Source organism: Erythrolamprus reginae, chromosome 1 (genome assembly GCF_031021105.1).
Source record: "Erythrolamprus reginae isolate rEryReg1 chromosome 1, rEryReg1.hap1, whole genome shotgun sequence".
NCBI lineage: Eukaryota > Metazoa > Chordata > Lepidosauria > Squamata > Dipsadidae > Erythrolamprus > Erythrolamprus reginae.
The window spans coordinates 63,688,509-63,714,228 of NC_091950.1; the positions used below are offsets into that span (position 1 = coordinate 63,688,509).

The window sequence follows — 25,720 nt, forward strand, 5'->3', positions numbered from 1 at the left end:
TCAAATAGCCTGGGCTGAGGCCATGTAGGACTTTAAAGATGATAACCAGCACTTTAAATTGTACCTATAAGCAGATTTTTGCAATTTATAAATTATCTCAACATTAAGGGATCCAAGCAGCATACAGAAACATGATGGTATATGGAGTGCAGTACTGTAATATTGCACTGATCAGAACATGGCCATAAGTGGTGATAGCAATAGTCAATTCAAAAGACCTTCTGGTATAACCATATGTTTATAAGCTTCCATAAAGTCATGAGTGCAGGCTGCAATAGTACAAACTCAGCTCTTCATTGAGTTCAACCTGTGTATGTGAATATTAAAGATTTTTCAGGGCGAAGTTACACACGAAGAACTTATATTATTATTATTTTTATTATTATTTATTAGATTTGTATGCCGCCCCTCTCCGAAGACTCGGGGCGGCTCACAACAATAAAAACAGTACAAATCCAATATTTAAAAAGAATTTAAACCCCTTCATATAAAAAGCAATCATACATCCCACACAAACCATGCATAAAACAAAAGCGGTCCAGGGGAATCAATTTCCCCATGCCTGGCGCCAGAGGTGGGTTTTAAGGAGTTTGCGAAAGGCAAGGAGGGTGGGGACAATCCTAATCTCCGGGAAGTTGATTCCAGAGGGTTGGGGCCGCCACAGAGAAGGCTCTTCCCCTGGGTCCCGCCAGACGACATTGTTTCGTCGACGGGAGCCGGAGAAGGCCAACTCTGGGACCTAACTGGTTGCTGGGATTCATGCGGCAGAAGGCAGTCTCGGAGATATTAGTACCTTGCAGATTGTACTCCTTGGCAAGTCACCAAGAACTGAGCATTAAGATTTAATACTTATTGTAAGAACTTGTACACTGTATAGCTCTTCCGATTGGGTATGGTTTTTCTATCTCCCCAAACTTTTAAGGTGTTTAACTAAACATCTAAAAAAGCTATGAAGTGGATCCATAAATTATGTGACAATTTTACAGTTCTTCTCCCCTGTGGCATATATAACAATGGTAAGTAGCTTAAAGCTGAATGTCAGGGTTGGACACCTTTTGCACAATTGGCAAGATTATATATCTTTTCATCTGCTATTTTCCTCAGGAATATCAGCTATATAGGGATCTATCAATCTATGTTTTGGAAAGAAAAGCAATGGATTAAAAGAATGATTTTGAATGTACAAATAGTTGAGAAAGGAAGAATTAGTGCCTTATCTTCTCTGTCTGGCTTGGGTCTGAAATTGAAGAGAGCTTCTGTTAAAGCTAAAGCACTTAAAGTTGCAAAAAAGCTCATGAGAGAAAACTGGAGCCACAGGGACCTTCTTATGTTAAGCATCAAGTGACACTTTCTCAATGCTTGGTTTAAGTTTAGCTATCAACCTCTGGTGGAAACAATATCTGTGCAATTCCTTGCAGTTCATACCTCTTTGCAGGGATGAAAGCAAGCTGGCTTCCCTACTGGCTCGGAAGTGTGTGTGCTGCGCACCATCATCATGTTATTATTGTTGTTGTTGTTGTTGTTGTTGTGGTTCAGCCTGAGGCTGCTCAGAGACCGGCTGTGTCTCTGCTGGCTCCATGCCCGGAGGAGGATGACAGCGCAGAGGAGGGGGCTGAACAGTTGGATGGGGGAGAGGAAAATCAGGAATGGGATGAAGGAGAACAGCATGAGAGCCCCGGGGGGGGGGGGCTTTCCCCAGCCAGTAGCTTGGAGTCATTAGGTGATGACGCACAAGCTGTCATTAACATGAGACAGAGACGTTCAGAGCAACGAAAGGAGCAGTTAAAGAAATATTATCACCATTGAATTAGAAACAGCTGGGTTTGGGTGTGGTCCTCATCAGCAGGGTTTAAAAGGCAGGCAAGTCCTTGAAACCATGTGGAGTGTTATCAGCTTGGCGTGGCGTTATCCTGTCTTGTTTCTCGGCGTCTCTGTTCCTGGCTTGTGGCCCAGCAGCTTTGGAAGATCCGTGGGAGGTGTAGGTCTGCTATCTATAGCCTTGCCTTGGCAGCAAGAATTCTGTAATGCTGCATGGACTTTTGGCCTTCGTGGATATATCTGAAGATACAGCATTTTCCTGTTTGTAAGGACATTTTCTGTTACCTGTGTTTTTCTTGAATTGTATAAAACTGCCTTTGCCTTTTACCAGTGTGTCTGGCTTCTCTTTTTGGGTTAGTATTGGCTTCTGGAGTGACCCAGACAGAATTATTATTATTATTATTATTATTATTATTTAGATTTGTATGCTGCCCCTCTCCGCAGACTCGGGGCGGCTCACAGCAGTGATGTTGCAATTTTGATCCTCTGTGCATGTACAAAAGGCTTTGCACACGTGCAGAGTTAAAACCGGGACCGGGAGGGTGGGCGGAGCCTCCTGTTGCTACCGGCTCGAAAAAACCTCACGCCGTTGCTGCTACTGCTCATCGAACCTCATGCTGCCGCTGCTACCTATCTGTGCGAGCCGGATAAAGCTGACAGCATTTCACTCCTACCTCTTTACAAAGAATTGTATTTCTTTGCATGAAGCATAGGCTGTTTTTGAGACCAGACGCTCCATCAATAAGTAACACAGTCCCAAATTAGAAAAAACACATGACCATGACAACGTCGCTTGGCGGGGCCCAGGGAAAAAGCCTTCTCTGTGGCGGCCCTGACCCTCTGGAATCAACTCCCCCCAGAGATTAGAATTGCCCCCACCCTCCTTGCCTTTCGTAAGCTCCTTAAAACCCACCTCTGTCGTCAGGCATGGGGGAATTGAGACATTCTTTTCCCCTAGGCCTTTGTAATTTATGCATGGTATGTTTGTTTGTATGGATGTTTAGTTTTATAATAAGGGTTTTTTAGTTGTTTTTAGTATTGGATTTACATGATGTTTTTTATTACTGTTGTTAGCCGCCCCGAGTCTATGGAGAGGGGCGGCATACAAATCCAAGAAATGAATAAATGAATAAATGAATTAAATAAATTAAATAAATTAAATAAATTAAATAAATAAATAAATAAATGTTGCTTTAGAATGGCAGGCCTGGTTACCATTATTAAACGACGACAATGTCAGACGCTAATCTCAGATGACCGCCACTTCTAACTACCTGCTGAGTTCCCTATTGATTTTTCTTGGGAGAAGTTGGCAGGGAAGATCACAAGTCATGATCATGTGACTGCAATGGCCATAAATATTAAGTCCGGTCAAAATTACAATTTGTTCAATATTGTCATAAGCTTGAATGCTTGCTGAATGAGTGGTTGCTAAATGAGGACTCCTTGCATATGGGAAATCAGTGACTTCTGAACTCTTTTAATATACAACCTTTATTGCTCTGTACGGTGGATGGTACCATCTGATTTTAAAAAATAGATCTTCAGTGAAATATAATTCAATGTTCAGGGATTTTCACAGATTAGTATATGTCAGAGTCAGCATTTATCTTTGAAGGGCATGCATCTACAATATGTACATAAGTCCATATGTATTATCAGACAAAATAGAACAAAATGAATATTGTTTAGCATATTTATACATTAATTATTCCCTTGAATCCCACATCCTCTCTCTTTGTTTTCTTTCAAGGCTTTAAAGCAACAAGATACTAAGGCCAATGGAGCGGAAATTGTCTTGAAAAATAGAATTGCAAAAATGGAAGACCAAAAAAGCAAAGTAAGATTTTAAAAAATCTATTGCTGGTGATGTTGTTTCTTGCAGTGGCTTTTCCCTGTGTGATTAAGAAAAAAGGTGCATGAACTTTCCCCCCTTCCAGATGGCGTAGTTTGGTTTATGTTTTTCATGTTAAGATATAGAAAAACTTAAAATATAAAAAGGGAAAGGGAGGAAAACTGATCTGGAACCATTCATCATCATATGTTGGATTTCTGTATGGAAGGCATTTTGTTGCAAAGCTAAGCTATGTGTTCAGCCTGATGGTGATAGTATGCATGGAGCATCTGTTCTACTAATGTAAGCTCCCCACAGAACTTTGGATCATAATTCTAAATTACACGGGGAGATCTCTCCAAGTGGAATAATTATCCCCTGGCAAGCATTCACCAATCAGCTAATGAAGTGTAGATCAGGATTATGGCGGATCTTGCTGTTTATCGCCCCATCTTCATCATGAAATTCTGCTTATAAAGGGTATTTGAATTGAGAAATTGGGCTTCAGAATGAAATTAACTCTGAAACCTAGTTCACAATGTTTTTCATGAAAGGCACTCTAAACAGGACAAAATATACTTCTTTTCTCATAGGTTTTCAAATGTAAATATTGCAACTTTTTAAAAAGAAAACTCTTTGTTTATTGTCTAAACCAGTGTTTCCCAACCAGGGAGGATAAAAGCACTAACTAACAAGGCAAGCAGCCCAAGTTCGAACCCTAGAAGGGTATGGCTAGGTGAGGGTAGCTCAGATCTATTTTGGGCTTATTTGCCTTCATCAGATAGCCACACCCTTTTTACTGGGATGTGTGTGTGTGTGTGTTTCTGTGTGTGTGTGTTTGTGTGTGTGTGTGCGTGTGTGTGTATGGAAGTTTCATCACTAGAAGCTTTCAAGAAGAGATTGGACTGCTGTTTGTCAGATATGATGTAGGGTCTCCTTCTTTGGTGGGGGTTTGTACTAGATGATCTACAAGGTTTCAGCTCCAACTCTGTTATTTTGTTAATATATTCATGAACTAGGAGAACTAATAGTAACAAGGTCAGCCAATGAATAGAGTTAGCAACTAAGTCAGCCAATGAGAGCTAAACACATCTGAGTCTGTGCAGAGGATCTGTGCTCAATGTTCCCCAGGATTTTGTAAATGTGAATAATGTGCCGCGGCTCAAAAAAGGTTGGGAAACACAGGTCTAAACCAATAGGCTCTGAATGTGGCAGAAGCGAAACAACATTGATAATTATCCGTATCTTTTGTAAAGGAGGTTCCACAGTTTTCCCCCCATATAAGGAAATCTAAGTTGTAATGGGTAGGCTTGAAACTGAATATGACTTGAACATTAGTTCAATTTAAGTCTGGTTTAAACCAATTAAGTATAATTAAAACTGAGAAACTTAAATAATTGAAATTTATGCATATGCATGCAAGAATTAAAATTGGTGGAAGAAAACAGACCAAATATACCTGTTGGGGAGAACTACAAAGAGCCATCACGAAAAATACCTTTCTTCATCGTTCTGCCAAGTTCTTTGGACAATGGTATATAAAGTAGTGCCTCTGAAGATGAATGCGATTGATGGTCAGGTTTATGAATCTTTATACTTATACATGGTTGATAATATACAGTATTTTGCATTGGATCTGTAAATCAACTGCCAGGCAAAGCGAATCATTTGCTTTAAGAAACCACTGAGTTAAAACACACTTTTGAATTGAATGTATTATTGAATAAGAAATAAAACTCTGAAAATACTTTAAATCAGGGATGAAATCCAGCAGATTCTGACCGAAAAATACTACCTCTGGCTGATCCCAGAGTGGGATGGGAATGGAGATTTTGCAGTATCTTTCACCTGCAACACTACATCCACCAAGCCATGCCCACAGAATCAGTAGTAATAAAATTTGAATTTCCCCACTGTTTTAAATTATTTAAATATGTTACTTAATAAGTATAGCCCAAACATTACTAGCAATGAAATTGTTTCTTATTCTATTAAGCTTGAACAGGTTTTGGAGCATTCCCAAAGGAAATTGGATCATTCCGAAAGCAGTAGAGAAATTCTTCTCCAACAGGTAATTGTTTTAATAGTTGGCTATATTTGGGTCTCATGAAATTTGTATCAACTCAGCGGACTGTTGGGAGGAGGTGTGCTGAGAAAAAGTTCAGGAGCTTGTGCCCTAAGTTAGATTACAAAATTAAATATGTCAAAAAAAGCCTAGAAATATATAACAAGGTGGTGGTCTTATTTTGCCTTATGAGATTGCACCAACCCATCAAAGATGTTATCCAGTTTTTTTAAATAAAGTGTCCCTAAAAAGGGATTTAGTGTATTGTTTTGCATTTTGTACCTTTCTCCTTCAGTGTGGAACTCTTTAAAAGGAGAGAGTATTCAATTTGAGATCACCAAATTAGTTTCATGGCTACATGAGGATTTTAACTAGCTTTCTGTATTTCATTTTCAATATTTCTTTACTGTACATTTTTGGACTAGAATATACAGGATTGTTCATTCCTGGATGATTGAAGAAAGCTGCTATAGAGAATACCCATGCAGGTGTCATTTGCATTTTTAATTTCTTACATTTTAGTTTGCTGCAATTCAAAGTATTTTTTTTGGGGGGGGGGGTTATTCTATATTTCAATTGTTCTTTTCTCTAGTTGATATTGTTAAACAAGCTATGTTTTAAGAAAGGTGGATTGTCTCTGGTCATATAAAAGCTTTCATATTCATAATTGGTTTGAGTTTTTGATTTGGTTTTGTTTATTTATTTTTTGCATTTTATCAAACCCATACAGAGTATCCATTATATAAATGGTTAATTAATGTGTTTGAAAATAAAGTGGCATAATAAATAATACAGATTGAAATGTATTAAAGTTTGCTGCATAAAAATCAAAACCAGAAGCAAACACAGATTTATAAGCTGGATTTATAACTTCTTTATAAACATGGTAACAGAGGAATTTACAATACCATTAGCAGAGTTCTTCAAGCGATTACAGACAGCAGAGAACAGTTTAATTTCAGCAGAGTTCAGAGTGTGGACCTGGAGCACGCCCAGTCTTAAGCTTGTCAGTTTTGATTCTCTGCACAGACTCAGATGTGTTTAGTTATCATTGGCTGACTTAGTTGCTAACTCTATTCATTGGCTGACCTTGTTACTATTAGTTCTCCTAGTTCATGAATATATTAACAAAACAACAGAGTTGGAGCTGAAACCTTGTAGATCATCTAGTACAAACCCCCACCCAAGAAGGAGACCCTACATCATATCTGACAAACGGCAGTCCAATCTCTTCTTGAAAGCTTCTAGTGATGAAACTTCCATACACACATACACGCACACGCACACGCACACACACACGCACACACACACACACACACACACACACATCCCAGTAAAAAGGGTGTGGCTATCTGATGAAGGCAAATAAGCCTAAAATAGATCTGAGCTACCCTCACCTAGCCATACCCTTCTAGGGTTCGAACTTGGGCTGCTTGCCTTGTTAGTTAGTGCTTTTATCCTCCCTCTCTATATATTCATATATACCTATCACACTATTCTTTCTTAGGTAAAACAGTGTTGCACAAAATGCTGAAAAATAATGACAAATAATGGGGGGTGGGGGAAATGGCAGAAGATAGGATAATAACATATTCTTTAACTTTGTAATTCATCCTAGCTTCACCGCATCCACGCACTGATTCATGCATTGCCTTTTATTATTTAAACAAAAGATTCTGAGAATTTTCTCAGTTTTGCCCAGTCATGACTTTTCTTTCAAAGCATCTATTTTTTCTTTACATACTTCTTTTGCAACTTGATCTTTATCCATCTTTTTCTGTATAACTCAGCTATCTCAATATTCTTTCACATAGATAGTCCTTAGGTAGTTCTTGACTTACAACAGTTCACTTCAAAGTTACAAGGGCACTGGAAAAAGTGACTTATGACCATTTATCAGTTAAAACTTTTGTAGCATTCCCATGATTATGTGATCAAAATTCAGATGCTTGGCAACTGGCTCACAATTATGATCATTGCTATATTCCCAAGGTCAACCTTTGTAAACTTTTGACAAGTAAAGTAAATAGGAAAGCCAGATTGACTTAACAACTAGGTTCCTAACTTACTAACTATAGTGATTCGCTTCGCAACTGTGGCATGATAGGCTGTAACCTGGGGCAAAACTCACTTGACAAATGCCTCACTTTACAATAGAAAATTTGGGCTCCGTTGTGGTTGTAAGTTGAGGACTTCTGTACTTGTGTATTTTTTCCACAATTTTTATTATTCAATCATCCATTCTTCTCGATCGTGATTCTTCTTGGTTTACCACACATAGTATCCTATTTCCACTGTGTTCAGAGGTTTATTTTCTCATGAGATATCCCACAGTCATTTCCATATACCATTTGTGTCATCTTAACATTTCATTTACAATATTCTTTTCAACAGGAACATGTGGTGTGTCCCCCCCCCATGTTTTTCCTTCTATGTTCACATTTTCCCCAACTTTCATTCTTGTGCTGTGAACCTTGGAAACTTTTTCTTTACTCTTTCATCTTGTCCCCATCATTCATGCATTCATGTCACTTGGAACAAATTAGTCCTCTTAATTGCATTAATTCAAGTTGTGGTATAATTTCCATCCCAACTAATCCATTTTCCATAATTACTGTTAACGGGAGTATAATATACAATTACTACTAATGTATGAGCTTCTGGCTTTCATACATACCAGAACTATCTGGATAATATAAAATCATACTTTCTGACATGTACAGTCTTTTAGTCCTTTCAGTCATAATTAAAACTATACCTTCATGTCTATGGAGATTTTCAATCATCCAGGTCATGGTTGTCCCAAAGGTGCTTTTTTCAAATGGCAACTGGATTTGGTTTTTTCTTTGAAAATGTTTCATTTCTCATCCAAGAAGCTTCTTCAAAACTGGAACATTTTCAAAGAATAAAATTAAGCCCAGTTGCCTTTTAGAAAAAACATCTTTGGGACACCTATACCTTCGGATTCTCCACTCTGTAACATTATACCATTGTCATTCACATCTATTATATCCATTCCCTTTTTGTTAGGTTTGCAAACATACAATAAATCTGTATTTCTTTCATTTGAGTTCATTCATTAATTTATGCTTTGAATTAATTTGTTCATTCATTCATTAATTCATTCATTATTTGCTTCTCTTATATTCCAAATCAGAGGCTATAGCTACAGCAGAGTTCAATGTCTAGTGACATCATAACCTAATGATTGTTATCGTATTGAAGTATTCTCATTGTGTTCTTTTCCATTGTTCATTTTATGGTGCTATTATTTTACTTCTGTTTATAGTCCTTTGATTTTTATTGTAAGCCGTCTAGAGTAGCCCCACAGCAAGATAGGTGCTAAAAAAAATTTAATAAATAAAAATGGAAATTTATCACTATTGCATGTATTTCATTTATTTCATTTATTAATAATTATACTTCATGGATAATAGATAAGAGTCTCATTTTGCTTGCACCTATCCTTTAAAGATTTAATAATATCCATAAAGATACAATGCCAGATTTGATTGAAATCATTTTGTAGCTTGTTTAAAAAGCTGGCACTTGTCTGTGTATATGTATGTGTGTGTGTTAGATTGAAGATCTTCGTTCCCAACTTCTTAGAGCAGAAGAGGACCGTTTGACTCTGCAACATCAAATATCTCAGGTTTCTAAGCATCACCAAAGCCATCTAGATGAGCAACAGGATGACAGGAGGAAGCAAAGAGGTAGGACTTTTCCTTCTACCTTTGGTAGCTATTACTCTGAAGTGGAAAAGATTAGTATTTCAAATGGTAAGCTACATTTTGCCAAGCAGCAGAGATAAATAATGCTAAATCCACACCACACAGACAGAAACGTTTTTTAAAAATGAGCATATAAATGCTCACCATCTCAACTGATTTTTACTCATTACTCCATGGGGTGATGTGGAATATGATACTGATTTTTATTTTAAAAACCCTGGTTACTGAGACATAAAGGCGATACATTTTATTTATGTAAATATATATTGCGTTTTGAGCTAAAAAATGAATGGAAAATGCTAATATTTTAGAGGCTGCTGAAGGATTATGGGGCCTGCTAGTATCTCACAATCTACTCTCTTTGCAACTCCTGCTGTATGAACATAATAAAAGCTGAAAGGCAAACAAAAGTGTATGTATGAGCTATGAAAAGGACTTCTGTTTGCTATTCATGTCAGGAAGAGCTGTATGGCTACATTCTAAGATCTCATACAGCAAGTAGATGGAGGCAATAAATCAACTATGCTTGGTAGATTTTAGCCTTTGTTTCATTTGGCATTGAACATATCAGTATAGTTAGATTCCCTTCAGGATTGCTGTGAGGATTTATTCTAGGCATCTGAAGTAACTTAGATCTGCTGAAACTGGATTATGGGCTGTGACTGTTCCATTCAGGTGGGAGAATTTAATTCCAGCTGCTAAGCATAAAAACCATACTTGGTTCTGGCATTTAGTTAACAGCTACCAGAAAGGCCTGGGAAAGAATATTATCACAGTGGAAACAATGGATAATCCATTTGTGGCTGACTTTTGAAGTGTTCTTTCTGATTAGCTTGCTGAGGTCAAAGTCCTTATTATACAGCTAAAACCTGAAAGACCTCTGGCAGAAAATTTTACCCTTAGAATTACTAAAAGGAAAACAAGGGTTGGTGGGCTCCAGTGCTGGCTGTATTTTTTTTACCCGTATTAGCAGTTCAGCACATTTTTATATTGTTTGGAACCATGCCACTATCATTTCTTTTTATAAAAACAAAGGAAATAGTCCAGACCCTGCCAACCATAGACCCATTTGCTTGTTTAATACAATCAGCAAATTGTATGTTGTGGGTACTTTTTTGAACTGCAAATGATCAGATTGACTCAGACTCATCACAAAAAGACTGGAAACTGGTACAATTGCTTTGTTTTTGTATCTCCCTTCATGGCTAGGACAGACTTTTTAAAAAATCCTAACAAAAATAGTGAACAAAAAGGGAACTGTAAATGCCTTCGGATATGTTAGTATAGATAGTAATACCTTACTACTAATATTCTATCTATAATATTCTATCTATAGATATATATCTATATAATATTCTATCTATATCTATATTGATGCTGCATTCCTATTCTTAGTTTATACTAATTCCCTATTCCTAAATCAGTATTCCTGGTATATTGTAGTTCCACCATCTATATTCTATAGACTATTTATCTAAACTATATTTTAAAATCCTATTTTTTAATCTTTCTCTGTTATATAAAATCTACGAAAACACACACACACACACACATATATGTCGCATGTTTTTTTGCTGAATTTGAAAATTAAGGATAGTTCTATTTCGGCCTTATTTTGGCCTCATCAGCTAGCCATACCCAACCGGGACTTGAACCTGCAACCTTTGGCTTGTAAGGCAGAGAATTATCCTCTAGGCTACAGTATCCAATCCCTTCAGCTCTGCACCAGGGAAGGGTTACATATTTTTGTGTCAAATCACCCTGGTATATTGAAGGAACATTACAGCTCCTTATTTGCCTCTCAGCCCAACCCAGGGCCATTTCCAAGGCAGTTAATTTTTTATTGATAGCCGACAATTCTATCTGTATGTGTCACATGTTTATATATATGTGTTTTTTCTGTTGGATTACAAGGTAGAAACCCCAGGATCAAATTCCAGGGTATGTCTAGCTAATGAGGCCAGAATAAGGCCGAAATAGCGCTATCCTAGTTTCCCTTGATTGTAAAAATTCAGCAAAAACATGTGACACACACACACACACTGTACATACATACATACATACATACATACATACATACATACATACATATATATATATATATACACATACGTATACATTCTATACATAAATACATACATAAATACATGCTGTATATTCCTGTATTGCTGATCTCTATATTTCTCTTATATACAACAATATATCTACTGGCACTCTTTCTAAATCTGTACTCCATTTTTTAACAGAGTTCGTTTGGTCTGTTATGTTTTGGTTCTTTTATCTTTTAGTTCCTTTTTCTGTTTCTGCTTCTTTGCCTTTTTTGTTGAATTGTACCTGGCTAGGTCCCTTCCCTTTTCTCCTCCTTCAAAGGAAGGTTCCAGTTGAGGGAAAAAGGCAGAGGTGGGCTCCTGCCGGTTCCAACCGATTTGCCTGTACTGGTAGTTCCAACCACCAGCTGGGCCCACCCCTCCGCCTCAGTGCTATCCCGTCCTATATATCTCACTCTGTGGCTCGCTCGCCCGCCCCATCCATGCAGCCCAGCTGATTTCTGCGCCTCTCCCGCTCTATTCATTCCGGCTACCCAGAGAGGTGTGCTGGAAGCCGCGCATGTGAAATCGCCATGTGTTTGAAGCCACGAGCAAGCAAGTGAAGCGTGCATGTGTGCGTGTACTCACATTTTCAGTTCTGCACTAGGCGAATGGGTTATTAAATTATATGAAACCAACCTCTGGGAAAAGGGACTTCAGATCAGATCTGAGCAAAGAAAGAAAGATGTCCTGCAGAACCCACTTTCTGCCTCTACTGCCACCTTTTTTGTTCCCTCCTTTGCAGCAGGGCTTTCAGGCTACTGTTCTGTTGGCTCCTCACAAGGTCTGTGACTGCAGAGGTCACAGGTTGTCTCCCCTCCCTTCTCTCCCCGGCCCAGAGGTTTCCTTTTGTCATCCTTTGTTGATTTCAGTTCAGTTGTGATTTCAGCTCGAGCAGAAACTTGGGGGTGGGGGACGACTAAAAGTATCCTTATTTGACAAAATCTTGCTCGTTCTCATCTTCAATGCCTCTTTCAAATTAGATTTTAAAATATCCCTCTTTGGGAATATCTCTCTGTAGCTGTCTTCACTTAGAGAAACATAAAGCAGAGATAGGTTCTAGGCCTTGCTTTTGTTAATATACTAGCTCTTTCTCTTTTTTTTTCTGACTTAGAAATAGGTGAATGTGAATATTTTTAAAAACTAATTGTTATCCTGGAGTTAGAGATGGCTTCCGAGGAAGGCAACTCCCCCATCTGCAGTATCCCAAATAATTTTTTCCATTATGCTCCAAATTGTCATTCGAAAGAGGCAATAGCATGGAACTAAAAGGAAATCAACTTGATGGAGTATAGACACGCATATGTTGAAACATATGTTTAAATGTTCCATTAACTATATTGCTCCATAGGAAAATTCTGCTTAGAAGGAGCCTTGTTTTCCCTTTTGGTTTGGTCTGATCCTAAATTGTATCATGTGTTGCAGTTGTTGAGAGGTCTGATCCCGAGAAGCAAGAGATGGAGAAACAGATCTGGGAATTAAGAGCACAATTAAACCACAGTGCTGTAATGTCAGAGATAGAGGAACTGCAGCGATGCATTGAGCGCAAAGACAAAGAGAAATTGCAGCTTGTGATACAAATAGAGGTAAACTTTTTCTTACATTATAACTTTAGGGGCTTTTGCTTTGCAAATGGGAGGTATGTGTGCTAAAGTTTGCCTCACAAAAATTGTCATAGTTGCTTCCCTTGTAAAGAAACAAACAGAAAAAAAATCTGTACATGAAACCAGTATGTTGGTTTTAGCTTTGTCTTCTTTCATTTTCATGTTATTTATTTTGGTATCTCTAGGAAATTTGGATGGCAGAACAAGTAGCAATATTGTGCAACATTCATTCATAAAAAGTCCTTATTTGTAGTCTGGTCACAGTCTTGAGTAGCATGGTGCATTATGTCAATGCAAAACTGCCATTTAATGAAAGTAGTGTTTCCCATCAATGCCAAATATGAAAGATTTTATTTGTGAAAATACAGCTGACATAGGATCTAGCTGATATTGAAGAAACAGAGTAAGGTCAGCTCTAGCTAGTACTTGAATGGGAGGCTACTTGGGGCTATAGACTAGATTAGAAGATCAAAAAAGCAATCAATGAAAAGGGCAGTGGTAAATCAGTTCTGTATTATTGATAAAAAAGATGGATGTGTCCAAGTGGTCACTATTTTAACATGAGTTAATTGAAATTTTATTTTCAATTATTTCCAGTAGCTCTAAGTATAACTTGTCACGCTGTGTATTGCCAGCCCCAGAGACATTCAGTGACATTCAGTAATTAAATAGTTAACTCTGTGTATGTTAATTTAGCTCCACCCACTATGATGTAAAATCCTGTCTAGATAGCCAGCATCACTTCCTCTCTTCTCGGTGAAGAAGAAAAAAAATCTCCATCTTTCTTTTAACTCTCAAGCAATGTAGACGCGCAGCAAAAGCCTGGGACCAGGCATAGCTGATTTATTGTTTTTATTAATAAAAGTAACTTTGTTTTGAAGACCGTTTCTGTAACTTTATCCGTTGCCTCCAGATTTGATTAATTGCAGCTCACGCGGGCTGTGATTGATCTCCCATAATCTGACTTAACTTAGGTGTATAACTGCTGGGTATAATTTCTGGAATTACTAAACTATTAACTATAAAGATAATTATTCCATTATGTTATAAACACAGTATTAAAATATATGTTTACTCAGTTGGCAACGTAACAGATATAGCTTTGACCTAGCCTCTGAGTAGCAGTGACCTAAAGTTAAAATTTTTAAAAATATCCAACACAATTCTGCAGAAAATATGTAATGACAGAACAATTTCCTGGCTGTTAAGCCACATGTGTAGAAAATTAAGTTTCTTTCCCATCAACTATGAGCAATTTATTTTGATTATGAGCAAGATTAACTCAAGTAAACTGGGAAAATCAGCTGAGAGTGACAACATCATCTGTAACAATGGAACTGACTAATGAATATCAATTATAAGATTCTCAATGACTTTCTCTTTTTTGACCAGACTGTGTCCCTTTCTTGAGATTTGAAAGGAAAGTTGTCTAATTAGAGTTCTTGGTATAACATGATGATCTGTGAGATAGTGTAGGCTGGCATCATTTGGGTAAACTAGAGGCTAGTGCCACAATATTTTTTAAAAATGGGGAGAGGAGCAGTGGATTGTGGACATCATTATTTCAAGGAAATGGTTGCGATCAGATTGGAAAATATTTCAGTTGAAATATTTCTGTGCTGTTTTGTTGGTAAAAAGAAAAAAATACAGAATTGTTACTTCATAAGATAACTCTGTTGCCCAGTGGAGAGATGCAGTATGCTGTGGTGTCACAAAAAGATTTCAGGGTCTTAGACTTAGTGTCACTTTAAATGTACAGTATTTGGCATACATTAAAATTACATTTCGTTGCATACAGTTCTCAAAGGGTTACCACATCCAATATACACTACAAAAACATGAGAGAGAAATGAATAAATAAATAAATAAAAATTATTATATGACAGAGAGAAACATCATAGCTTGCAGCTAGCTTTGAATTCCCAACCATAGGATGTGTGCTACACTAAGTGCAGAATTTGACAATAGGCTGGTAGATAATTGACTCAAAATTAAATGATAAAAAGTGCATATATTGTTTGGCATCGTATTTCCTTTAAACAATAAAATGTCATAGCAGTTTGCCACCATTAAAGGGATTGTTCATTGTATGTAGTCTTGTTAGTTTTGTTCTAAAAAACAAAACTATTTGAATTGTATCAGTTTATTGTAAGCATTACTTCCACGCAATTGTCCTGGCTTGAATGGGTACTCTTTGGTCACTCATATATTTGAAAAGAATGTTTCAAAATCCAAAATAGAGCATACATGGGCCTTTCATGGTCTGCAGACCCACACCTGATCCTTCCAACTGACCCTTTCTGGCCTTATGGTGGTGGTGGTGGCAGCAGTGGTGGAGAGGCAGTGGTGGAGAGGCAGCAGGGAGAAATGCCTGTTCTCTACAACAATCCCAGTGTCTCATGTAACCCATTGGGAAAATTAATTGCCTAGCCCTGACATAGAGAAGACTTTAATTTATAAGATTAGATTACTACTAGAGTTGGAATGCACCTTATAGGTCAGTGATGGCGAATCTTTTTTTCTTCGGGTGCGGAAAGAGCGTGTGTGCACAATATTGTGCATGCGCGAGTGCCCATACCCATAATTCAATGGCTGTGGAGAGATAAAACAGCTTCCCCTGCCTCCCAGAGGCTGCCTGGAGGCCGGAAACGGCCTGTTTCCCAACTTCTGGTGGGCCCAATAGGCTACTGTTTCACACTCCCCAGGCTTCAAAGGCTTCCCTGGAGCTGGGAGAGGGTAAAAACGCCCTCCCCCATCCCCCTGGAGGCTCTCTGGAAGCCAAAAATGCCCTCCCAGAGCCTCTGTGCAAGCCAAAAACAGCTGGCTAGCACACACATGCATGTTGGAACTGAGCTAGGGCAATAGCTCGCATGCCTAGCCCCCAACATTTCTCTCTTAGACTCTCCACGATTGACCACTCCAGGTTCCTAAGAGGCCAGTAAGGGGCGTACATAATTGCACTGGTGTGCCTTTCGTCCCCTGTCCAATTGTCTTTCCTCTCTTTCACCTATCATATATATTCTCTTCCTTTCATATATTCTCTCCTCTAAGTTCACTTTTACCCTTATATATATTACCACATGTCTATTTTCTTCCTATGTATTTGTGTATTGGACAAATGAATAAATAAATAAATAAATGCCAACAGATATGGCTCTGCGTGCCACCTGTGGAACCCGTGCCATAGGTTAGCTATCAATGTTGTTGTTGTTGTTGTTGTTGTTATTGTTATTATTATTATTATTATTATTATTATTATTATTATTATATCACTACAATACAGCAAACGAGATCACTATGCTGGATTTCGTATTTCATCACCAGTCGGGTGCTTCCCAAGCACCTAGGACTGCGTGATGTAGCGGCGAATTATGTTTGCTGAACCAGTAAAGCGGCCTTTTGCAATTGACAGATGGAGCTTTTGTCAATTCCAATGGTTTTCAAATGTCCTCTGAGATCCTTTGGCACTGCGCCCAACGTGCCAAGTATCACTGGGGTTACTTATTATTATTATTATTATTATTATTATTATTATTATTATTATTATTATTTAGATTTGTATGCTGCTCCTCTCCGAAGACTCGGGGCGGCATACAAATCTTATAGGTCATCTAGTCCAACATCCCCCCTCCACTTATTCAAACATGAGTACCTACACCATTTCAGACATATGGCTGTCCAATCTCCTCTTGAAAGTCTCAAGGGTTGGTGCTCTCACAACCTTCACAGGCAAGCTGTTTCACTGGCTGATTTAGAAGACATGACTAAAATTATAGATAAATTGAGATGATTGCTATTTTGATTTCTTACGATGATTGTTAATTTGTATGAATACTTCATGTAATAATTATGCCATGCTCATTATTATAAAATTTGATTATAAATGTAAGCATATATTTGCCTGGGGCAGTTAGAGCATGCCCTCCCCCCTTCTTTCTGACCATGAAATGTTTTGTGTGGATGTGATTGAGTTAATTGACTGTTTTTTAAATATAAGGTGATTTTAGTTTAGAATTTTAACTATTAGATTTGTACGCATATTATTATTGTATTGTATTTTATGAGCTGCCCCGAGTCCTCAGAGAAGGGCGGCATACAAGTGTAAATAATAATAATAATAATAATAATAATAATAATAATAATAATAATAATATAGCTATTATTTCAGATGTCTTTCAATGGAACATATTTAAAAAGCATAAGAAAGTAGCATATAAAGATAATATTTCATTTCCTTGATACCAAGTATTGAGCCTTGATGGCACAGTTGTTAGAGTATAGTACTGGGAGCTGCTTCTGTTGACTGTAGTTCATCAGTTCAAATTTCACCAGGCTCAAGGTTGACTCAGCCTTCCATTTTTCCAAGGTGGGTAAAATGACGGCCCAGATTGTTGGGGGCAATATGCTGACTCTGTAAAATGTTTAGAGAGGGATGTAAAGCACTGTGAAGTGGTATATAAATCTAAGTGCTATTGCTATACTAGTTGGGCTAAAGTATCAGGCTAGAAACCAAGAGACTGAGTTCTAGTCCCACCTTAGGCCAAACACTTGGTGGGTGACTTTAGGCCAGTCACTCTCTCAGCCCAACTCACCTTGTATGGTTGTTGTTATGGGGAAACAGTAGGAGGAAGGAGGACTAAGTAAGTTTGCTACCTTGAGTTATATATAAAAATAATAGACAGAATTAAAAATAAATAAATATAAAATAATATTATAATCATAACTGTATCAGAAGCTATAGCATTTCCAGGAGACAAGTTTAATAGTAAATTTTATTGAATAAAGATACAGTGATCCCCCGAGTTTCGCGATCTTGATCTTTGCGAAACGCTATATCGTGATTTTTCAGCAAATGATACCATCTCGATCTTCGCGAAACGCTATATCGCGATTTTTCGAAAAATATTAACTTAAAAATACGTGCGCGGTTTTTCTCGCCCGATGACGTCACACGTCACCAAACTGACGTCTACCATTGCTGGTTGGCCGAAATCTCGGCCAATCAGCTTTGCCATTGCAGTAAGTTTGCCCTACAGCAAAATTTCAGCCAATCAGCGTTGTTTGCTCAGCGTGCTTTGGTTTGAAACTTTTGCAACTTTTGGAGCCGTTTCTTGGAGTCTTGGAGCTGTGTCTTGGAGCTGTGTCTTGGAGCTGTGTCTTGGAGCTGTGTCTTGGATCTGTTTGTGAAGACTTCTTGGAAGATGGCACCTAAACGTTGCACACGGAGTGGAGGCGGCGACGCTAAAAAGAGCAGGAAGATGCTGACAATCAAGGAGAAAATTGAACTTTTGGACATGCTGAAAGCGGGACGTTCTAATGTAGATGTTGGTCGGCATTATGGGATCAACGAATCGACTGTGCGATACATTTGGAAAGACGAGAAGAAGATAAGGCAAACTTCTCTGATAACATTCAACAAGGCTGCAAAAAGAATGGTGACGCCTAGAAATAAACACCTTATGAAGATGGAAGCTGCTTTGTCTGTGTGGGTACAAGACTGCCGCAAAAAGAGCATTGCTTTGGATACGAACACTATACGAACCAAGGCGCAGCAACTGTACAACCGTCTTGCAGACACAGAAGGAGGCGATGCAGATGAGGGAAACCCAGGTGAGGGCTGGGGTTTTTTATTCTGTCATTACATACTGTATTTAAGTGTTTTTTAAGGAAGGAGGGAGGGAGGGAGGGAGGGAGGGAAGGAGGGAGGGATGGAAGGAGGGAGGGAGAGAAGGGAAGGAAGGAAGGAGGGAGGGAGGGATGGAAGGAAGGAGGGAGGGAGGGATGGAAGGAGGGAGGGATGGAAGGAGGGAGGGATGGAAGGACTGTATGCTTTCATTCAAGTCACTTCTCTCTCCCTTTCCTGTCATTCTCTGTAGATGAAGGGGCTGGTGACTCTGAAGACCCCCAGCCATCAACATCTTCTGCTTCTTCAGCCCCAGCCACATTCACATCAAGCAAAGGGTGGTTTTACAAATCTCAACGGCGCTATGGCCTGAAGAGTGTGTCATTGCATGGAGAAGCTGCCTCAGCAGATACAGGTGCAGCCGAAAACTTTGTCCAGCGCACGTTTAAAGATCTAATTGCAGAAGGGGGCTACCTTCCAGAACAGGTGTTCAACATGGACGAAACAGGCCTGTTCTGGAAGAGGATGCCTTCACGGACTTTCTTGATGCAAGATGAAGCCAAAGCCCCTGGCTTTAAGGCCATGAAAGATAGAGTGACTTTGATCATGTGTGGGAATGTAGCAGGCTTTTTGATGAAGCCAGGGCTAATTTATAAGTCACGAAATCCAAGAGCCCTCAAGAACAGAAATAAGAATGCATTGCCAGTGTACTGGATGCATAATCCTAAAGCATGGATTACAAAACCCCTCACGCGGGACTGGTTTCATCAGTGCTTCATCCCACAGGTGAAGGATTATTTGGCTGCCAAAGGACTCAATTTCAAAGTGCTTCTCCTAATGGACAATGCTGGAGGCCATGATGACCTGGCACATGAACATGATGGGGTGGAAGTTGAATTCTTGCCACCAAACACCACATCGCTTATCCAGCCGATGGATCAAGGTGTTATCTGCGCATTTAAGGCACTGTACACGCGCAATTCTCTTGGAAGCATCGTGGAAGCAATGGATGCTGATGAAAACTTCACATTGAAGGCCTACTGGCGTCAGTACACAATTGCATCTTGTCTGAAGAACATTCAGAGTGCCTTAATGGATATGAAGTCACAGACAATGAATGCCTGCTGGAGGAAATTGTGGCCAGAAGTGGTGCATGATCACAGGGGATTTGCTCCCGAAGAAATTCAAGATGCTGCAGTCCAGAACTCTGTGAAGCTGGCACAGGCACTGAGTGGAGAAGGCTTCGTTGACATGACACCAGAGGAAGTCAATGGTTTGCTTGATGAGCAAGGCCTACCGCTGACAGACAAAGATCTGGAGGAGCTGACCAAGTCAGCGAGTGAAGAAGAGGAGGAGGAAGTGGAAGCTGAAGAAGCTGAGGAAGAAGAAGATGTTGGCCTAACGCTTGAGCGGCTTGCAGAAATGAACAGAACTGCTGCACATCTGCAACGCATGGCGGAACTTTGGGATCCCAACATGACTCGCTCTATACACTTTAAGGCCTCCCTTGACAACACCATTGCACCATACAGAGCCATGTTAGCCAAGCAAAAGAAAACGCGCCAACAACTGCCCATAACTATGTTTGTCACGAAAACCAAGAGGTCTGCCACACCATCACCTGCAGCGTCCATTGTAGACATGGTGATAGAAGAAGATCCCGATTTATCCTAGTTATGCTAACCCCCCCCCCAAAAAATGTAAAAATGTAAATAAATATTTTTATTATTTCTATCAGGATGACTAAGTGTGTTATTCAATGTGTACAGTACGTACTGGTACAGGTAGAGGTACAGTACAGTACATTAAGGGGGTGGGAAATGGTAATTTGTGGGTTGAAAGTGTTGGGACTGAGTGGCATAGAGAAGAATGAATGAATGACTGAGTGAATGAAATTCAAACAAAGGTGAGGGCTGGGGGTTTTTATTCTGTCATTGTTTAAGTGCTTTTTACAAAAGGAAGGAAGGAGGGAGGGAGGGATGGAAGGAGGGAGGGATGGAAAGAGGACATGAGGGCAAAAAAACCAGGTTCAAATTGGACTTGAAAATCAGAAGTGACAGAAGTGTTCTCACTGAGAGCTAGCAACTTGAGAGGGCAAAAAAACCAGGTTCAAATTGGACTTGAAAATCAGAAGTGACAGAAGTGTTCTCACTGAGAGCTAGCAACTTGAGAGGGCAAAAAAACCAGGTTCAAATTGGACTTGAAAATCAGAAGTGACAGAAGTGTTGTCACTGAGAGCTAGCAACTTGAGAGGGCAAAAAAACCAGGTTCAAATTGGACTTGAAAATCAGAAGTGTGGAAAGTGTTCTCACTGAGAGCTAGCAACTTGAGAGGGCAAAAAAACCAGGTTCAAATTGGACTTGAAAATCAGAAGTGACAGAAGTGTTCTCACTGAGAGCTAGCAACTTGAGAGTGCAAAAAAACCAGGTTCAAATTGGACTTGAAAATCAGAAGTGACAGAAGGACTCGTGCCCCAAGAAAGCCGGTGAGAGGGGCGAATCGGGCGGGCGGGGGTAGCGGCGAGGAGCCCGGAGGCGCTGGGGGGGGTGGCCGGCATGAAAAATAACCGTTGCCAGCCTCCGAACTGCCGTCGCCCCACCATCTGCTCATGCGCGGCCATGGAAAACAGGACGCGCATGCGCAGATGGTGTTTTTACTTCCGCGCCGCTACATCGCGAGAAATCGATTATCGCGAGGGGTCTTGGAACGGAACCCTCGCGATAATCGGGGGATCACTGTAACTCTAAAATAAGTGAGCTTGTAGGAAAGCAGTTAAGATACAGCATGATTGCTTAAAATCTTGCTTCCCATTAAAGGAATACAATTAAATATGATGAAATATTTATTTTCCCTCAAACAAAATTTAACAAGAAATTTGAAGATACAACTGCTGTCTGAAACAACTTGTCCCACTTTCTATTGCATTCTAGTGACATTTCCATTTAGCCATGGTGTCACAAGTTATAGCGGTACTTAGGTATCATTATTAATTGGTTCTGGGAAATGCAATGAGTGACAAAAATGATGAGTACCCAACAGATTTTTCCCATAAGGAATAATGTAGTGAGTTACAAAAATGACAAGCTCTAGCTTATGTGTTGAGTACCAAGTAAACATTGAATATGGAGTTTCAAAGCAATTGAGTACCACTGTACAAGAGGAAAACAAATTTTAGTTTTAGGAATAGAATTTGGAGTCTGATCACTTTTTTACATTTGCAAACCCGAAGAATTTCTGGGAATTTTACTGTATGATTTGAAGATAAAAATATTCATAGCAGGTAATCTGTTCTTTTGTAGATTTGAAATCATAGACCTAGTCCCCTGTATCATATGCAATTCAGATTTTGCTTTCTGTTATTATCCTTTGAAGATAATTTATCTCTTGCAACATTAGACCATAAAATACACTGAATTTGAAAACTACCACAGTAAAACAACATCCCATCAAATCTCTTTCCATATGCAAATGTAATATTGTTCTTTGCTTTTTCCAGATGGAATTGATGAGAAAGATGAGTAAACTTGCTCTATGGATGATTGGAAAAGTTTAGGATCTGCCTCAGAATGGCTTGATCAATTTATTTTATATGACACGCAAAATAACCATTCTGTTTGGATTTAAAATTGGACTGGATCTCTCAGATTTTTCTGGGCAAAAGCAGCCATCATTAATGATTTAGTGTTGGTTTGTTCAAAATCTCTAATGGCAATTGGGCTGATGTTGTTACAGGGTTTTTAAGCAGATAGGGAATATTCAGTCCATTTCATTTTTAGTTTTGTAGTTTATGCAATTCTGAATTATAATAGGAATGGGCAGACTTAATTTAGCCATCTATACTCTAAAATATAAATGAGGGAAATTCCTGGAAGAAAAGTAGCAGAATTAAGATATGCGCACATGCTAGATTGGATGCAAACTATATTAAAGCCTTGCAGAAAAATCTTCAGGCAATTCTATGTTTTATTTATAAAAAGCAAAGACTGATATTTCTGACGTGTTCACTTTTGTCTACTTTATTGTGTGAACTTTTTTTTGAATGGGACTAAGGATATGTGATAGTTAATTGGGGAAGAAAGAGATATTTTATAATTGTCAATAAAAAAAGTTAATTTAGCTCACACTAATGTACATTTGAAAAGTTAACTGGACAAATTGGAGAATGTCCTGTACATACCAAACATTTTTATTCTATTCTTTTAAATGCTTGTTGAAACTCATTAATCTTCACGAGTCATTTGTATTCATCAGGATTCCTAGTATCAGTGGTTGTTACTGATTTAATACGTTTCTTTTCCATCATCTGAAAGTGTTCAGAGCTGACTTTTACATAAGCCAAAGCAACATTAGGAGAGAATTAACAACATTTCTATTTTTAAATAAAATAGAAATGGTAGCCTCTCTTAATTGTGCTTTATCAAACAAAAAACCAATAACCCTTGACAGTCTTGCTGAAGTACTAAGTACAGTATATTTGCCCTATCAACAGTTAGTTTATAGTATGAGTGAATAATTAACTGTTAGAAATTACACTGTATACGAGTCCTCGGAGACGGGCGACATGCAAACAAACAACAAACAAACAAATATGATGGGAGATTATCAGTAGTTTTAATAAGTGACATATATCAACAAAGTAAATAATTAAAATCCACATAGTGCAGATGTCATCAACTGTAAATGATCCAGTGCAGAGGTCTTCAAATTTGGCAACTTGTGGGAAGGCACGGCTATTTGTGTCATTCATGCCAACAGCTTCACTCATGGGGAGCATGGGCTGGAAGCTGGCACCCAACAAAGAAATGTGGATGAGCGGAGTCAGGGTGGGTCTAATGGTGGTTGGCTTTGCTGCAAGCAAGCATCCCTACCTGATCTGGCTGCGGGCTTCATGACACAGCCATGATCCCCCATGGCCTGGGCCAAGGGCCGCACCAGCCTGCCTGGTCCCCTGTGAGGTTGGTGTCCAGTGGGTGGGAAACCGACCCTTGGTGGAGACGCAGCTGCTGCTGCTCTGGGGCTGAGAAGTGGGGGCAGCACTCTTAGACCCCACCCCTTGGAACCAGAGGAGCAGCTGCAGCAGCTGCCACCAGCCGCTCAGGGGTAGACTGGAGACCGGCTGGTTCTTCCCTTGGCCCAGGTCATGGCTGCTCAAGCAGGAAAGAGCCCCACATGGCTTTCAACATCTGCTTTTCTCAGGAGAATTTGAGTCCCAATCAACAATTAAAAAACAATTAAAACAGTTAAAAACCATACATATCATTAATGGCCGGATTCCGATGGCGTACTATCAGATCAACGGCCCCAGGCCTGCTGGAAAAGCCAGGTTTTTACAGCTTTCCGGAAGGCCAGTAGGGTTTGATTTGATTACTTTTCAGTAAATAGAAATTATGGAATAATGGGTAGCATTCATATTTATTGTACTAAATATAGGTGTCAGCGTGAAGTTATATATTACTGTTCAAAATTCATTGGCAAATATACAATCTAAAATTAAACTGAATAGTGATTTTTTTAATCCAATTACTGAACAGCGAGTTCACCATATGTTCTTGGATTCTGACATAGCAATTGCTATTATGCTGAAGTAAGGACACATCCATGCAACATGTTATTTTTCTAAATTTCCTGATGTATTCTGACATATTTTTAAGTTGTCCTGCATTTCTTTCTCTTTGTAATTGCAATAATATGGAAAATAATGGGTGTGCAAAACAATTAGGGGTGGTTGCAATTAGTTGATGTGTTTCAGATTTAACTTCTATTTAATAAATTGGATAAATTGGACATTACTTCACCAAAACCCTTTGATTTTCCTTAGATTCCTTGGAATTCTGCGGGTAGTTTTATATAAGACTGTGTTTGTACATTGTGTTTAGTGTTCTGCATGTTAAAAATAGAGTCTTAATGTCTGAACATTTGCTTCAAAACAAATTTTTTATGTTTAGTTTTAGATTGCTGCATTTTCGGTATGTAGTCCCTGAGCAATACAAAATTTTGTTTATAATTTTTTTAAGGGTTTATGTGGCTGTTACAAAAGCTGCAGGTTTTTCTAGATTTCTTTATTGAGAAAGAAATTACAAGAAACAGATTGGTGATAGTGAGGCAGCTCGTCTGTATAGACCAGTGATGGCAAACCTTTTATCCGTCAAGTGTGCGCACATGCCCAAACTGAAAGGTATGTGCACATGAATGTGCATACATGTGCATACATGTGGGCACTCATGCACAGTTTCACGCATGTGCAGCAGAAACCTGAAGACTAGCTGGCTGGTGGGAAGTGGAGCATCCCAACTTTGGTGGCATGGCAAGAGGTAAGATCTTTTTCTTTTGTTTTCTTCTGTTTCGTTGTTTACAGGGAAACAGAAGCTCACGAAAGAAACACCATGGAGATCTGACCTGGGGTGACGGTCGCCATCATGGGTATAGACAGTTCTAAAATAAACAATGGGAGAAGACTGTCAACTAGGTTCTGTCTGATGTTATGAAGGATTCAGATTGTAGCAATGACTGCCTTGAGGATTGCTAGGCAATCTCAGTCTCATCCTGAAGCCATCAAACCATTTGTGTAGATTGTATCCTGAATATCTTCAGTCAAAGCTATTTAAGCATCTTCAGTCCACATATCATTAGCTCCCTTTCATTTCTCTTGCATTGCCATTGTCCTGGTTTTTGTACTAATGCATAACTAAGCAACCATAGTCATTTATTTATTTATTTGATATATATAGCCATCCACCTCATTTAAATAGCTCTGGATGACTTTCAAGATTAAAAGATACAAATACAACAAACATAATTACCTGGCACCCAAAGACAAACAATTATATCTTTTCCCATCAGTAGTAGCAGAGTTTATTTATTCATCTGGCCCAAATGCCTAGTGAAAATCTTTTTCAAAATGCAACACCTTGCGATAACTTCTACCTAGCCAAACCACAGTTAAGAATAAGATCTAACA

General features: G+C 38.9%; 1 protein-coding gene across 1 annotated transcript in view; it reads left to right on the top strand.

Moving 5' to 3' along the window:
* Positions 1-25,720, top strand: part of CEP128 (centrosomal protein 128) — a 199,143-nt gene that overhangs the window by 27,552 nt on the left and 145,871 nt on the right. Inside the window, exons 9-12 of the mRNA XM_070753955.1 lie at positions 3,572-3,658; positions 5,649-5,723; positions 9,298-9,430; positions 12,961-13,121. Coding sequence (XP_070610056.1) covers positions 3,572-3,658; positions 5,649-5,723; positions 9,298-9,430; positions 12,961-13,121 — 456 coding nt within the window. The remainder of the gene's footprint in view (positions 1-3,571; positions 3,659-5,648; positions 5,724-9,297; positions 9,431-12,960; positions 13,122-25,720) is intronic.